The following is a 17,546-nucleotide window of genomic DNA, read 5'->3' as shown; positions in this document are numbered from 1 at the left end:
CGCTGCCGGGAATCGAACCCGCGACCTTGTGCTCAGCAGCGCAACGCCTTAGCCACTGAGCCACCGCGGCGGGTTCGTCCAAGACTATATATAAACGACCCAGGCAATTTTTCTGATCGGCTCGTAAACAGCGGGACGGTTTAATGGTCTATCGGATACACGTACAACGCGAAAGTGACTTTGAGTTGATAGCGGCAGTGAAAATATGCCGCAGCTGACAGCCACGGATATCCAAGGTGCCGCTGGTTTATTGTTTTTGTAGGGACTCATATCGTTTCCTCCTTCCAATCGATGTCACGCAAAAGGTTCGTTTGAAGGTCAAACTATTGCGCTAGTTCCTTTCGCTTTCTCGGTGGAGTAGGTTGTGCGGATATAACTCTTTATGCAAAATTAGAAACGTGAGATCACTTCCTTCCACCCGACAAGCGCCCTTAAAAGATCCGGGCTACAGCTTACGTGCGTCTTTGATGTTTATCGCGTTCACGCAAGTGCGGACGTCCGTTTGACCTTAATGTTCGCTCAGAGGGCGTCTGTAAGAAAAGCGGAATGAAAATGAGCAGGCTAATGCATTCTCGAAGCGAAGGTTCCCGATTACGGCTTCAGAGGACGAACGTTACGCGAGTTGCACCGACCGCGTTTCCTGCTAAATAACCTGCTGCGGTATGAATGGTTGTGCGCGAAAAGAGAGAGTGTACGGGTACTGGTTAGGCGTCGCAGTCAATGTCAGAGTGAAAGCAAAGAGAAGGGGAACAGTCTACACGTAACAGAGTGCGCAACTTTCAAGGGCGACTCGTTTGAGACAAAACAACACCGTCACGAGACTTTTCGGTCGTCCGAGTGTGTGGAAAGAGGTACAGGGAGAGAGTTTGAACGCGAGCGAAGGTGCAATAAATGGCACCACTTGGACAGCGCTCCTGCATTGGTGACCATCCGTGACACGTTGTGCCGTTGCCGAGATCCACCCGAGAAGAGCTATGGCGTCGTTCGCGTTCACCGCTGCCATCGTTGTTTGTGCGCATCTCGGTGAGTTGCCTTCGTTTTTAACAATTTAGCCACGAAATGGCCGACTGGTTTTACTTTTGGATTCACGGCTCTCAACTATTCTCGTTTGATGAACTTCCCTATTGCGTTTTAAATGAGGGTAAGCATTCGAAATGCGCCTTAAGCAAAGGGCGTTGCTGCAGTAGAAGTTGCACCGCACGTAAAAGTGTTCTTGCTTCTGTGCTTTGCAAATAAATATCGCTGCTGTACTACCCGTTGGATTTCTCTACCGGCTAAATCCACAAAGCGTGAAGGACTTATTCCGGCTACGCACAAATTCAGGGGCTCAACTAAGGCTACTAAGCGTGCATGTGGTCCCATTTGTGTTAGGGGGAATCGCCCGCAGCTTCGGTATCAGTCCTACAGCTCCTTATCACCGCAGCTCCAGTAGGGAAACAGTTACTCGATGGGCAGACTAAAGGCACCTTTTTCTTGCCTTTAGCACAAACAAAACTCAGTTTTGTTTGGAAGTAAGGCAGAAAGAAGCATGGCTTTTTCACTGGAAGTGTGAAGTCGGGTTTATTTGAGATTTATGGGTACATATTTTCCTCATTTATAAACAGGTGTAAGCACTGCTTGCAACGAACCAGGCAGTTGCCGCCGCACTTTTACAAAACAAACGCAAGGACTGTGAAAATAAAATAAAACCCAAGCAAGCAGACAAATAAGACAAGTTCATGGGTCTAGTCAGACGTTACACCAGACGGGGACAGAACACTGCATTCGGGTGCGTCTCGCTAACCCGAAAAAAATATTTCTGCTGCGAGGGGAGGTAGCTCCTTAAAGGGACACTGAAGTGAATTTGTCAAGCTCCCGTTTTTGCTTGCACTGTGTAGACTGGCTCAAATTAGCACACTTTTCATCGTTTATCCGGTTGACAAATCGGTAATTATTTCACAAAGCGCGAAAGAAGAAAAACTACCATGCGCGGTTTGCGGCGGCCGCACAAACTAAGCTGTGACATTGGGAGGAGGGGGCGCCGTGATTGGACGATGCCCAAGGTTAGCAATCAAACAAGTTTCGGTTTCGGTTTCGGTCTATAAAACAACATGTTTGACATTCGATGGCGTCGTTGGATGGGCATTCTCAATATCCCAGTTATCGTAGTACCGCGCTTCTGCCATGTTGTCAGCTGTAAAATGCATAAGATAAGCCTCCCAGGACGGCTTGGAATCGTAGCATTCACTATCTGAGGCCTACGCAGTGCATGAACGCCCTCCGCGTCCCCGCAGACGCTCAAATGCATGCGCTTTTCCCCCATATTTGGAGCTTGCCTCGCTCATGCCTGTATCGTAAAAAGCGTGTTCGCACGAGGCCAAGGGTCTGTTGATTCTGGCCTGCGCCCACTGCCCGCAAGCAGTCGGTGCTTATGGCAACAGCACGCCAACGAGAACTCGCTAGCGCGGCAGTGCCAGCCTGCGCGAGTTCTGGGGACTAGTTCGTGGAGCAATGAACGTTGCGGCCCCAAAAAAGGTGAACTCAGTATAGAAAACATCAGCAAAAAACAAAAAAGTTAACTCATAAAAAAAAAGCACTTACCCGCGGCGATTCGAACTTGTGACTGGCAAAACATCTGCGATAACATACCTAGCACCCCAGACGACTAGGCCACGGGGGATTTTTTATTTTTTTTTCTTTATTGTCTAGGCCACGGGGGGCGCTGGCGGCGATGGAAAAGATAAGGTATATAATGTATAACCAGCTTACACTTTTATTTAGTTTTAGTATTTCAAGCAGCTTAGGTGACTATTTGTTGTATTGCACTCGTGCAGTAAGCGTCCCCGAGTTTCCACAATAGCTCACGTCTAGCAATTGCATTTCGTAGACGGGAAAGCGTTCGCAGATGCGTAGTCGTGCTGCTGACCGCTCTGCTTGTTCGCCCAGCGCAAAAAAAAAGTGCTTCCCGCACCCTAGTTTTACGCTGTACGGTAAAAATATCAGTTGATTTTATTTCCTTAGTACCTATATTGACTTCGCTCTCTCTTCTCCCCCTTCAAGAGGCCTTATATTTTCCTACTGGCGTACCAGTCAGCGAAGCGTCGCATGTGTGTTTGTGCAGCGCTTGTGTGAAGCGACATTGACTTGGAGCTAGATACAGTGTACAAACTAACGAAGTAAATAAAGGCGCATTCTTCCATACCCAAACGTGTTGTCGCTTAGTTTCAACTGATCGAGCAATTTGCGACGACCCGTTGGCGGCCGGCGGACTAAACGGTGGGCCGACTGACTCGGTCGCGGAAGGTCGGCGAGCCGTGCAGTAGCGCAGCCAATTGTCAGCTCCTCTCCTGCTGACGTCACACGAAAACGCCACAGAAAATGGGCGAGCGTAAAGAGAGGAGGACAGCATTTTCGAATTGATTTTTCTACTAAATAAATTCGCGTAAACGCGCACAGAGTGGTCAAAACAGGGCCCAGGGACTCCGGACTACAGTTTGCGCTCGTAATCCCGCATTGTTTACAAATCACTTCCGTGTCCCTTTAATCTTCTCCGTCTTTTCTTCACTGACAGTACAATTTGTACCTTTTAGACGTATTGCGACATTTTGTGGAAATATACAGAAGCGCTTCCGATCTCTGGAATAATTTTGTTTTGGGTATGCATGCGCTCATGGAAAGCCACCCTGCAACTTCTTGAGAATGTTTTTTCATAACCCCACTCACGAACAAAAAAAGATAATTAAGCCAACAATAGTCGTTCCGCCTGATTGCCAAAACCTGCGTTAATAATGTTTGTACTAGGTAATAAGAGTATGATGCCGAAGATTTGAAACAAACAGTCGGAAATGAGCACCCATCCGTGTTCCACTCTTGTTCTCGTTTTACTTGCGCTAACAACGGTGTTTTCTTAAGTGACCGCTCTCTCTAACCGCATGTCATTATTGCGTCTTTTGCTGCAAATTCGCACATTGAGCTCTCGTGAAAGGATACTACACGGTAGAGACATAAGCCTAATCTGAAAAATAATAATGAACCAGAACCGTGTGGCTAATCAAGCCGTGCGCAAGTATGTTCCGGGTGCAACTCTTCCTTTTTGAGACGAGGAACTTGGAACGATACGATGAAAGCAGCACGAAGTGCTTCGCACTGAAAAAAGCTAGGGTAAAAAGCTTTGAGGATTCCGCGTATAACGCCGTTGTAGTGAGCTTGCCCATACAATTGTAGTTCTTTTCCAAACTGGTATGTAGGGCGACTAGCGCGTCTGTCACACCAGCAATAGAGGTACCATTTACTTTCCTCAAGAACCGCCACAAATATTTAGCGTTTAAGTCGTCTTTGTTTCCTTTTCTCTAGTAAAATATTTACGTAAAGTTCCGTTTACTCTAACTTATATAAAAAAATCTTAAACAAGTACTGAAACGAAGTTTTTTTCGCTGCTATGGGTGTCTACGAGCCCACTCATCATAGAATGACACATTAGACGGCCGATAGCAGCAAAAATATTTATTTACAGCCTTGTTTATTTGTGTCAGTTTCGGTTTCACCAAAACGAACACCAAGGCGGCCGCCATGACAGGAGGCCGCACGTGACGGCACCGTTCTCATCGCACCACCGCCGGTGTGGACGCGCGCGCCCAGACCAGCCATGGTCTCCACCATCCTCACACGCCGGACAGCACGACGTCAGTCCCAAAACTGTGACGTGTACACACGGCGCGACAGCGCGCACCAACCGCAGTCATCGCGTTGGCCACGACACGGGAGCCCTCACGTCGGCAGAATGGGGCTGGGAGGTGCAGATGGCGTCATGCTGATGCCGATTGCGGAAGGGTATCCGTTCTGAGCTTTTCCGTGCGCGCAACCTCTGAAAAGGATTTTAAAAATGTGTTATACTACTGTTGGAACGTGCTGGACGATGTCTCCATATACAAGGGAAGCTTTGTACGTACTTATTACAGCTTTGAAATTTCGCGTCAGTACTCCTGTAAGCATTTCATTGCAGGAGTTTCGCGGATTCCTTCGTTATTCCCTGTATTCGTGCCCTTGTAAATGGCACGATGCACACTTACGAATGTTACTCTGTGCCTCTTCCGCAACGCTACAGGACTGTGCTCCGGCCAACTGAAAAGTGGCTGCAAGGTCCAGACGCTGCGTGACTGCGGTTCCGACTACGTGGTGTACAGCAATAGCACAAGGCTACCCGAAGGCGGGGAGGAGTTCGACACGCACTGTCAGTAAGTGAGCTGCTGCAGGAGGATGGAGATAGCATCCATTTCATAAGCCAAGCGTCCTTTGGCCACCACTGAAAGCTTTTTATGGCGCAACGATGGCCTACGATGATAATGGTGAGCCTGTAGGGCAAGCTCCAGGATAGAATTGTTTCTTGGACGCGCTCTTCTACCCGATATACCGTCCTGGTGGCGAGTAGCTAAACTCCAAAAAGCACGCAGACCACTGATGCCTTTTTGTACTGCACACTTTTCTGGCCCCCCCTGGTGCCACCATATGCGAGTACTTTAAAAGACGATAGTCTTTCTTGGGCTACTTAAACCCAGAAATTTTGGTCTGTCTGTCTGTCTGTCTGTCTGTCTGTCTGTCTGTCTGTCTGTCTGTCTGTCTGTCTGTCTGTCTGTCTGTCTGTCTGTCTGTGACACGACTCAGCCAACCGGCCAAAGCGAAACAAGGCCTGCGCAATAGTCTTATATAGTCACAGACAAATGTACCCGTCTAAGTCCGGTGTAATTTTCATACTGGTCAACATTGTTGAAGAAGAACAAGGCATTACGCAAATACAAGACAACAAATAAGTGATATTTGCAGTGTTATTTTATAAAAAATTCATAGAGGCTTGATTTTATGCGAAATTAAATACTTCATCCACTGCAGAAAAAAAAATCACTCCGACGTCGCCTGCTGTCGCCCGCGCCACTACAGCTTCTGGCGGCATTTTAAAGGAACACTGAAGTGATATGTAAACATTGTGGGATTACTAGCGCAAATTGTAGTCCGGAGTCCGCGGGCCATGTTTCGACCACTCTGGGCGCGTTTACGCGATTTTATTTAGTAGAAAAGTTAATTCGAAAATGCTGTCCTCCTCTCTTTACGCTCGCCCATTTTCTGTGGAGTTTTCGTGTGACGTCGGGAGGAGCCAAGGTCGCAATTGGCTGCGCTCGTGCACGGCTCCCCGGCCTTCAGGCAGAGTCAGTCGGCCCAGCGTTTCGTCCGCCGGCCGCCGACGGGTCGTCGCAATTCGTTCGCTCAGTTGAAACGAAGCCAGGACACGTTTGTGAATGGAAGAATGTGCCTTTCTTTACTTGGTTAGTTGGTACTCTGTATCTAGCTCCAAGTCGAGGTCGCTTCACACAAGCGCTGCACAAGCGCACATGCGACGCTTCGCTGACTGGTACGCCATTAGGAAAATATAAGGCCTCTTGAAGGCGGGAGAAGAGTCAGCGAGTCAATATAGGTACTAAGGAAATAAAATAGACTGATACTTTTACTGTACAGCGTAAAACTAGGGTGCGGGAAGCACTTTTTTGCGCTGGGCGAACAAGCACAGCGGTCAGCAGCACGACTACACATCTGCGAACGCTTTTCCGTCTAAGAAATGCAATTGCTAGATATATTGTGGAAACTTGGGGGATGCTTACTGCACGAGCGCAAAACAACAAATAGTCACCGAAGCTGCTTGAAATGCCAAAACTAAATAAAAGTGTAAACTGGTTATACAATATATACCTTATATTACCAAGGTCACCAGAGCCCGCCCTGTGGCCGAGTAGTCTAGAGCGCTGGGTATGTCATTGTGAGTGTTTTGCAAGTCGCGAGTTCGAATCCTCGCGGGCGCGTGCTTTTTATTTATTTTTTTATAAGCTAATTTTTTGGTTTTCCGCCGATGTTTTCTATACTGAGTTCACCTTTTTTTGGGCCGCAACGTTCATTGCTCCACGAACTAGTTCACAGAACGCGCGCAGGCTGGCACTGGCGCGCTAGGGAGTTTTTGTTGGCGTGCTGTTGCCATAAGCACCGACTGCTTGCGGGCAGTGGGCACAGGCCAGAATCAACAGACCCTTGGCCTGGTGCGAACACGCTTTTTACGATACAGGCATGAGTGAGGCAAGCTCCAAATATGGGGGAAAAGCGAATGGCATTTGAGCGTCTGCGGCATTTGAATGCACTGCGTAGGCCTCGGCTAGTGAATGCTACTATTCCAAGCCGTCCTGGGAGGCTTATCTTACGCAATTTACAGCCGACAACATGGCAGAAGCGCGGTACGATGATTACTGAGATATTGAGAATGCCCACCCAACAACGCCATCGGTTGTGTTTTACAGAACGGAAACCGAAACCGAAACTTGTTTGATTGCTAACCTTGGGCATCGTCCAATCACGGTGCTCCCTCCTCCCAACGTCACAGCTTTAGTTGGTGCGGCCGCCGCAAACCGCGCATAGTAGTTTTTCTTCTTTCGCGCTGTGTAAAATAATTACCGATTTGTCAACCGGATAAACGATGAAAAGTGGGCTAATTTGAGCCAGTTTACGCAGTGCAAGCAAAAACGGGAGCTTGACAAATTCACTTCAGTGTCCCTTTAAGGAATTAAGCGGCAACAGTTACGACAGGTTCCACTAGATAGGCTCCATGTTCTGCTTGGAACGCACGTGGACAAGGACGATGCGGTCCTTTCAACGTTGAAGTAGGACGCCTCGATTCACGCGCGTCTCCGCCGTACGGCAGCGCTGGTATCGAAGCACCCGGCCTGGGGCAGTGAAACGCGGCAAATTTAAAAGGATTTAAGCAAACCTTTGGCGTCTTTACCTAGGGAGGAGCGCGACGGTACAGAAAAAGCGTGAGAGGTGAGCGGGAAAGCGAAGGGGGGCATTTACTTGGCAAACGTCGACGAAGACTATCGTCGTTTGACTACCTTTGCGACGAAAGAAGCAGATACGAGGCCAACTTTTCTTTAGACCGAAGATTGCGTCTTTGGTTTCATTTCCACTCATTGAAAATAGTTGCAAGAATGCGTAAGCACCGACATTCATAGCGCGTTCGCGCCTGCACCGGCGACAGCACCGAGCAGCGTCTCTGTCTTGTCTTACGGTGCAATGGCGTGTACGTTTACTGCGTTCACTTTGCGCAAAAATCGAGCCGCCGCTCGACAAACTTAGTTCTCATTGTTCGTTTTCGTCTTGCTTTCTTATCGTTCTTCATGTCAGGTTTAATTTTGACTAAACCCCGCCAACTTCAGCTAGATAGTGTGTGTGCTTTTATGATAGAGGCGAAAAGGTAAAACGCCCGTGTGTACAGATTATGCTCACGTTAAAGACCGCCAGTTCAAAATTATTCTGGAGCTCTCCACCACGGCGCGCCTCATAGCCAAGATGAATCTTCTACGCGTTAAACCGTACGATCAGGCGATAATTTTTATGGTGTGCCTGGTAGTTCTCGGTCTTGCCTTGTTAGATAGCATCAGTTGTCGACATTTTATTGAAGGAACCAAGTCCGTGAAAAAAAAGCCATCTTAACTGACTTAACGTCACGAACACCGGTAGTAATTGCGAAGCTGCTTGGTGTTCCTGAATCGCAAGTGCTTAGCTTCACAGAACTCCTCAAAGTCAGCAGATCGATTCCCGTTCGCGCCCATTCATTTGTGCCGTGTTTCACTGCTCGCGGCATCTACTGGAACCTTTTGTTAGTTTTCAACTTGGAACACTGCCACAGGGGGGTACCCGGAGCATTTTTTTTTGTTTTTTACTCCGTTTTTTTTTGTTGCTATCGCAGAAATTCAACAACCATGTATCTTCCATGAAAATAACAATGCAGATATCACCGGTGTATTTATGTCCTGCCTCAAATGTGCCTAATGTTTTCTTTTTGCACGACAATCTTGACAAGTCTCAACATTGCCACTACATTTTGTACATTAGAAATGCTTTTCCTGTATGAGCGTTTCGTTCAAGGATTCCTTTTTTGCTCTGTGTGCTTGGAGCTTGCTGTCCTCCTCGTAAGGCCATACTCTCTCCACATCAATGCGGCCGCGTTACCACATTTTGTCCCATGAAAGCCTCGGCCAAGAACAGCTTGGCTGTTAAAAACCTACGCAAGTGTTAGCTTACTGCAGTGTTACAAGTAAACCGAAGGTATACCATATCCGTATATCAGCTGTCTTACGCTTATTTATTAACTTAGAAAGCTCCGCTAGTTCTATTCTGCCAGCTGGGGTGGAGATTGTCATGGTTTGCCGCTTCCTAATTAGATCTTTCGTCTCCTGGGAAAGTTTCACTTGGGCAGGGCATGTAATGCGAAGGCACGATAACCGTTGGTCATTGAGGGTAACAGAGTGGATCCCTAGAGAAGGCAAGCGTGGCAGGGGGCGACAGAAAGTTAGATGGGCAGATGAGATCAAGACGTTTGCGGGGATAAATTGGTCGCAGTTAGCACAGGACCGGGATAATTGGACCCTGCAGTGGGCGTAGATAGGCTTGGTGGTGATGATGATGATAACGGTGAGGATGATTATGATTATGGTGATGGTGATGATGATGATGATGGTGAGGATGATTATGATTATGGTGATAGTGATGATGATTATGATGATGATGATGATGATGATGATGATGATGATGATGATGATGATGATGATGATGGTGGTGGTGGTGGTGGTGGTGGTGGTGGTGGTGGTGGTGGTGGTGGTGGTGATACTATATCCAGCAAGTTGCTTACCCGCGGCATTTCGAGCTCTTTCTTGCGATTGCAATATCGGCATTGAAGCATTTCGTCCTGCATCGCCAACAAAAGCGAGAAGCTTATGCGTGCCACCCTGCCTATCCTCTCACAGGCTGTACCTCAAGCAGATTGACTGTGCGCACAAGTTCTGCGAAAGCTGCCTCAAGAACTTGCCACGCGTGGTCACCATACTGGCGCTGAAGGCGGCCGAAGAAGACTTCGAGGGCGCCTGCACTGCCGGAACCGAACGCAGCGAGCGTAAGTGGAACAGCTCCGCAAACCTCGCTGAAAGTGTTCGTTATTCTGAGCTTTCTTGCAGTGAATCTCGAGCTAGCATGGCTCTCCGCAAATGGGAAATCGGGAGTTCTTCTTTTTAGGAGGAAAAAAACTAATCTTATTAAAACTCAAATATTACGCCAGAATTTTTACGTCGCTTCTCCGTTTCACCGCCCTTGCGTGTTCCTCACACCAACCCAGACAGCGTCTTTTTCTTCGTTTGTTTCAGCTCTTTTTACGCACTAACGTGGAGTAAATAGATTAGATAGTCCTTTGTGACAGTCTATGAGTAGTTGTTTTTTTATATATATTCTAATCTCTTTGAAACCACCGAAGTGGCGCGTGATGGCCGCGATTATGTTAGCGGATCTACGTGGCGCTTTACAACAACAGAACTTGTCTTAAGAAAACTTGTTGAGCTAGTTGGTTCATGCTTGCAGTAAATAATGAAATGGACGCATAGAACACATACATATGTGTTCCATGTGTCTACTTTGTCTTCGTCTGTTTTGCGCCCATTTCATTCTTTACAGAACTTGTCTGCCTCGATCAACTTCTGGCAATGCGTGATATCTGGCTATGTTTGATGACTTTGGCGATCCGCCCGTTCCAAATTTTCTTTTTGTAGACTTCCTCATGTAAATTATGTGCTTTGGTCTGGGAGTGGGGCTGGGAGAGGATTTTATACCCAGAATATGTAGTTTTAACAAAGCGGTATGTTGTTTCTCTTGCGGAAATCCCTGTTTACGTCGCACCTGTGTTGGCCTAGACACAATAAACATACCGACATTTCCTGGCTCTCCCCCTGCTCTTTCTCTCTCTCTCCCTCCCTCTCTCTCTCTCTCTCTCTCTCTCTCTCTCTCTCTCTCTCTCTCTCTCTCTCTCTCTCTCTCTCTCTCTCTGCATACTTCAGTGTACAAGAAAAGCATCAAGTGCACGAACTCGGTCGGAAAGGAGCTGAATGCCTGCATCGGAAACCTTTACAACGGTCTCCAGACGGCGGTGTCTAACGCTCCCAGAGAAGAAATTGTTTCTTACTCCTGCTGGTAAGTCAATGCTCGCCAACGTACGCCAGACCCCCAGATACTCTTTAATAGAAGATTAAATGGCTACAGGATCGGCACCTTTTCGTAACCTGGAGAGGCAGCAATACTTGGAACAAAACAAATGTCATTGGCCCCCACATGTTTAGCATGGTTGGCACGATGTCTGTTTTACCTAGGATGGGATTCTCGACAGAAAGAAACCTACAACTGCTGTCATGGAAGCCTTGTTTATAAAGCCTATCTACTAAACTCTACCGGCAGAACTAAATTTCCTACCCGTTCCCATGAAATAACACTATATTTGCTGAACGTTGAAGAAAAAAGATGGCGGCACGCCAGGCGTACCTCAAGATTGTTTGGACTGGACTATCCGCAATCCTTATCCGCCTCTATGCATGCATCTCTGCCCAGTGGCTGCGATTCTCTTATTGGTCATACCGACAAGTTGTTTCGTACCTGAAATACAGAAGTCATTTGGCAAAAGAAATCTCTTTTGGGCGCTGGCTTCGGTGGGGGAGCGTAAGCTCATGAGTACGCCGATATGTGAGGCTGGTGACTGATATTACAAACATTAATCTTTACCACAGCTTTCATTCTCTAAGAGGCACCATGAACAAAAGTAAGCTCATCAATACGCCGATAACTGAGGCTGGTTACTTATATTACACTTATCTTTGCCACGGCTTTCATTCTCTGAGAGGCACCATGAAGAAACGTAAGCTCATCAATACGCCGATAAATAAGGCTGGTTACTTATATTACACTTATCTTTGCCATGGTTTTCATTCTCGGAGAGGCACCATGAACAACGCGATATGCATGCGCTAGCATCTCACTTAAGCAGGTGCAAGGCAACGTGCCATTACAAGTATCGCCTTTAACGGCACGTCTTTGTTCTTAAATGTGTCACGAAGACCAAACACAGGTTTGGTTTATTAAAGAGACTGCTTTGTAACTAGTACAATGATAGCGACTTTAACGGCAGCATCAAAAAAATATACCCGACATTCAAGAAAACAATATGAAGCAGTGGTAATGCACCAGCCCATTTGTGGCGCTGTATCAAGCGTCACAAAACCTTATTTGTTGGACTAATTGGCGCCGCGGATCAAAGCCGTTTGATCGCATCAGTCGAATTCTAACGTGCAGTTAACACACTGACAACTATGCTTTAGTGCTGGCCCATGTTACGCCATTCCGGTCAGCACTACATCACTCTAGCGAGACATTTGAACGTTTCCGTGGTGTCATCTGTAATGTCGGTTAGAAAACGTCTTTGGCAGCTGGACTCGTGCCCAGTGTGTTACCAAACGCTACTTTCAAATTGAGCAAATTTGTATCTTGTTTCCACGGTTCCCTTAAAGGAGTAATGTCAAGAAGTTTTCCTGTTAAGCTTTTTTTTTTTGCTGCTATAGGTGCCTACCAGCCCTCTTATCACAGAACGGCACATTAGATGGTCGATAGCAGCATAAATAATTATTTACAGCCTCGTTTATTCGTGTCAGTTTCGGTTTCGACTAAACGAACACTGAGGTGTCCACCATGGCAGGAGGGCGCTCGTGACGTCACCGTTTTCGTCGCACCACTGCCAGTGACCGACCGTCAGTCCCAAACCGTGACGTGATACACACGGAGGAGCAGAGCGCGCCAACCACGGGAGCCCTCACGTCGGCTGTTTGGGGTCAGGACGAGCAGATGGCGTCATGCTAATGACGATTGAGAAAGGGTATCCCTTTTGAGCTTTGTCGTGCGCAAAGACTAAAATGGATTTCAAATATGTTATACTGTTGAAACTTTCTGGGAGATATTTCCATATACAAAGGAAGCATTTTACATAGTTATCCCAGCTTTGAAACTTCGTGGCAGTACTCATTTAAAAGAAGGCGCAGGCCAACACGCGACTCCAACGAGTTTCATTTTTCCTGCCTGACAATGCTCGTAGTGATGCACGTTACTAACCACAGCTAATTGTGACCGTCACCCACGTCCGCAGCACGTACCACAGCACGGTGGAGTGCGCCGAGGCAGCGCTGGCCGGGTGCGACGATCCGGACTCGCCAGCCAGCGAGTACATCAGCAGCGTCATGGAACGCGTGTTCGGACAGGTGCTCGGACTCGTATGCGGCCCGTACTCGCGTGGGTCGACGAGTTGCCAGCAGATTCCACCGCTGCCTCCCCTGGCGGCGGGCGCCGACAGGACGTCGAGCCTCATCGAACTCGCCATAGAGGTCGCCTCGTCGCTCCGAAAGAAGAACTAGAGTTCATACCAAAGAGCATATGCATCCTATTTCACGCGATGCCAGATTACATCATTGATTACATCAATCAATTACAAACGCGGGGGGTTTTGCACGCCAAAGCTACGCTCGGCTATGAGGCGCGCCGTAGTTAAGGGCGCTGGACTAATTTTTACCGCCTTGAGACCTTTAACGTGCACCGAATCTACACGAACGGGAGTTTTTACTTTTCGCCTCCAACTCGAATCCGAGTCCTTAGGTTCAGCAGACTTCAATTAATTTGAATTCCGTCATAGAGGATGCATGAGTTCTACGCCATAGAAGTTTCAAGGCGACACCACAACCTTTCTGCTATCATTGACGATTGTATTGTAAAGAACACCATTATCCCCCAGAAATGTCTGCGGTTACATACGATTTAGCTTAACTAGTTATAGTGCTTTAAAAGTTTTCTTATCTCTAAAATAATTTTCAAGTTTGCTATACGCGCTCTCACCAAGCATCCTTGTCGAGAACGTTAGCACCGGGACAAACGATCGGTCATTCGTCTAGCCATAGATTTTGGGCATATTTTTTTGCCTCAAAATTTTCTCTATGGTCGCAGTAGTTCATACGCACCAAAGTTTGGTGATTAGTATTTATACAAACACAGAAGCATAGATAATTGATATACTGAATATTTGCTCCTGTTTTCTAGAGCGCAGTACGCACAAGGTGGGCACAGACATGAAATACTAAAATAACAGGAAATGATAGCACTGTGTCATCATAATTTATGCCTCTACAATCTATGTAGTTCTCTGTATTTTTCTTTGAATGATTACGCATTTCAAGGGTAAATTTGGCATAAAATGGGGCATAGCTGCGTCCTTAACAGCCATAGAACTAATATAATATGTTGCTTCGCACTTGTTTTGAGGGCATTTGAGAGCAGAGGGAGCGAGGGAAGTCTTTATTGGTATGGCGAGATCTAGTCCTGTTGGGCGAAGTAAATTTAAGGGTGGACGTTTTCCCCTCACATCAGGTCAAGTGAAAGAACCAACGAAGGCATTCACGCTCCTACGAATGAATGTAGAAAAGCAACACCAAGTGCGGGTGGCAACATATCATTACTATAATTGTTCCCACAACCATAATATCTGGTGTTAGTGAACCGTTCTTTGGGTGTATATGTGCGTGCATGATTGGTGACGTAAATTACTCAACTGAGCTGCAGGCTGAGTTATGGACTGAGGATGCTTTTTTTTTCAAGTAAAAGTGTGCGTTGGATTGTGTGCTTGGTCTACTGAACATGTTGCGCCATAGAAACATCGTCACCACCGGTCAACCCCTCATTCGAGAAATCGGCTAGTGTGCACACTGTATGCGAAACCTTGACCAAAATACCTTCTTTTTGATGGCCACAAAATAAGAGTCGTTTGGGTAAAGTTAAAATATTCGCAAATTTCATTCAAAACACAATAATACGTGACCGTTTTGTGGCGGCATATGCCTACGACGATCAATTTTCGACCAGACACGTTAAAGTCCCGCGTCTTTATCATGCTGTTGTTCTTCCTTGCCTTCTTTGTTGTCCCAACATCTGCTCATTTTTCTTACCCATCGAGCAAAAATAAATGCTCAAGCAACCGCCATATTTTTTTCTCGGGACTAAGAAACTGAAGCCCCAGCCCAAAATCATTGTAAACTAATTCGTCTATACAACTAGATGTTCATGTGTCAAAGCCTAAACGCATATGTATTACTTTATGTGTAAAAAATTGCGTACATGTGTCAGAGAATTCAATACCGTTATAAAGCACTTAAAGGGCTACCAATGCCTAATCCACGCTCCAAAATCCAAGTCTCCAAATAATAAGTTACTACCTAATACTTCGTGAGGCCTCATAATCACATCCATAATGCACGATGCCCTTCTGTTTCACTTTGTACATATGTCCATGGTCAATAAAGAAACGAATACATACAGAGTTTGTTTCCGTTCGACTGAGTTATTCGTAGAAGCAGCCCTACCACAATGCTTGCAAGGAGTTTAACCATTTGGTAAGTCCCGCTCGAAACGAATGTAGCATCGTACGTGTGCGTAAGAAATACCGGGAAACGACTGGTTATAGTGTGTTCAAAGCCGCACTCACAGACTTTTCAAAAACATTACATGTCAAATATTTTAACAACTTTTATGAACTTTCCAGTCTGCCTTTTGAAGCGGTGTGTTTCTTAGAAACGTATTTTTCGTAAAATGTGTTTTCCCGACGACATAACATTTGCAAGGGAAAAGAATCGAGACTATATTTCATATTTACTCATATAAGGATCCATTTCACCCTGTGGCGAACGTGCACCAATGCACCAAGCCAAGGCAATCTGTAGCCACGTTCCGATACAAGCGAGACGCGATCAACAAGCTAGGTTGGTGTACTTGTATCGGCATCACAGGCTGGAAATGAGCCGTAACACGCCCACTGCCAGACATTGTTTTCGCAATCTCTGAAATTAGACTTGCGATGTGCACATGCTAGGATCTTCAATTGCGGTATTTGTCCCTTACCGGCCATGATATGTTCACCGATGAGCGCCATGAGAACACGATAACCGCGCCCCCAATCTGCCGCGGTGCCTGCACTGCAGGTGGCTTCATCATACGTGCCAAGCAAAATCGAAAACAGTGTACATCAAGTTGCGGTTACCGACGGATGACGCAAAACCAGAAAACGTGACGGTAGGATCGCGACTGTGTCCTATAACTCACTGCAATACCAGCAGTTCGGCTGGCGTCTAGAAACGTTGACGCGTTTGCAAAGGAGCTATCATCTTTCTGCAGCTGTACTGCTACGAACAGCGCGCAAGCTTTCCCGGTTAACGGGTCATTAGTATCTTTTGCAATAACAGGTTTACGTAAGGCTCCGCAGTCAATGAAACCTTAGTCCTGGTAACGCGATACCCTAAATTGCATGGTAAAGTGCGCAAAATCTGCATCTAAATTGGCGTAAATTATAGCATCCAGACAGCTCGGAGCAAAATGGTGCGCGGACCGTTTCCCTTTTCGTAAACTGTGCCTGACCCAAAGTGGCCTTAATGTTTCGTCTCTCGTTGGGAGCGTGAGCGCACCGAAATAACTAAGCCATCTAAAAAACGAGGCTGTGCATTGCAATTCCCTACAAGCCTCGGGCATGGCGTTAAAGCTACTTGTGTGTCCAAACTGCGCAATTTTGTCTTTATTACTGCTTAGGTTCAGGGTAAATGTCGTGACCGCCGAAAATAACCCCGCAGAGAGCTGCAATGATTCCTGCGGGATGCCCATTCTACTGAGAGTGACGCACCTAACCTTGAAAGAAGGCTTTGGTTCCAGCTGTCTGCATCTTAAAGGCCACATTTGTTATTTTAGTGAGACAGCACTTTGGCAGCCGCTACTGGGGTTTGGCGGCGACGATGGCGACGAGTCGGCGTCATAACCGAGCGAGCGAAGGCAAGAAGTAAACGGCGGAGGAAAGTGTGGCGAAAGTGTGCGGGGGAGGGCAGTATGCTGATCCCTCAGGAGACCTTCGTCTAAGCGCCTGGTGAAATTGTGAAGGGAAGGGCGACACGTGCTGCTATGACGCCATCTCTCTCACCGTCTCCCCCCGCACCTCCGGCAGACGCTATTCCTTTTTGCGTGGCTCATCCGAACCACGTGACATTCGCGCGGGAGGTTCAAACACGATTTACTACATGGTCGCCGCCGGCGGAGACGCGCTGAGAGATAACGGCAGAGTAGCGCGCGCCACCCTGCGCTCGCTGATTACGCGATCACTTCGTGAGACGTAGCACCTATGCGCACTGACCGACTATACTGCAGTTCGCGCATGGCCTCCGAGATTCCCCCGCGTGCATTTATCTCGGAGGCCATCGTTCGCGCTGCGTGCAAATTTAGCATTACGGAGTATACTAATCGTCAGTACAATTTTTTTCTAGTTATCTCGTAACTGCTGCTAGTTGCTCGTGTTGGATTTTTTTTTAGCTTGAACGCTTTCTCGCAAGGGCTTCTGGTCACGTCTCCGGTGGACGAAACGGGGGTTTCTGTCTCATATGGGCCGGACGCTACTGCAATAACAACTGGACACATTTTTTCTCAGCATAATGGGAATGAATTTTTTTGTTGGTTGTTTGTATTTATACAAAAAATAACAAAAGTTGAGGAAAAACTCTGCGTCTCGCAGTTTGACGGACCATCGACCCGTTGTACTGTACCCAGATTCGGTGTACACACATGCAACGAACGCGTATTGCACACTGAAAGGGAACTAG

At 47.1% G+C, this 17,546-nt stretch overlaps 1 protein-coding gene across 1 annotated transcript; it reads left to right on the top strand.

The window, feature by feature from the left end:
* The first annotated feature begins 826 nt into the window (after positions 1–826).
* LOC144149973 (uncharacterized) lies at positions 827–15,230 on the top strand. Its single transcript, XM_077681736.1, has 5 exons — positions 827–1,023; positions 5,084–5,213; positions 9,816–9,961; positions 10,893–11,025; positions 13,019–15,230. The coding sequence occupies exons 1-5, from the start codon at positions 975–977 to the stop codon at positions 13,281–13,283; spliced, it is 723 nt and encodes a 240-aa protein (XP_077537862.1). The 5' UTR covers positions 827–974; the 3' UTR covers positions 13,284–15,230.
* The last annotated feature ends 2,316 nt before the right edge of the window (positions 15,231–17,546 follow it).

This window comes from Haemaphysalis longicornis, unplaced genomic scaffold (genome assembly GCF_048455015.1).
Source record: "Haemaphysalis longicornis isolate Haplotype H1 unplaced genomic scaffold, Haemaphysalis longicornis Haplotype H1 scaffold_8, whole genome shotgun sequence".
In the NCBI taxonomy this organism is placed as follows: domain Eukaryota; kingdom Metazoa; phylum Arthropoda; class Arachnida; order Ixodida; family Ixodidae; genus Haemaphysalis; species Haemaphysalis longicornis.
Note: the sequence above shows the minus strand (reverse complement) of the source record. Positions and strands in the feature narration are given on the sequence as shown.

Coding starts and splice junctions, on each gene's coding strand:
- LOC144149973 (XM_077681736.1), top strand. CDS start 975: ATGGCGTCGTTCGCGTTCACCGCTGCCATCGTTGTTTGTGCGCATCTC. Junction 1,024..5,083: donor CGTTGTTTGTGCGCATCTCG/GTGAGTTGCCTT, acceptor GCAACGCTACAG/GACTGTGCTCCGGCCAACTG. Junction 11,026..13,018: donor ATTGTTTCTTACTCCTGCTG/GTAAGTCAATGC, acceptor CCACGTCCGCAG/CACGTACCACAGCACGGTGG.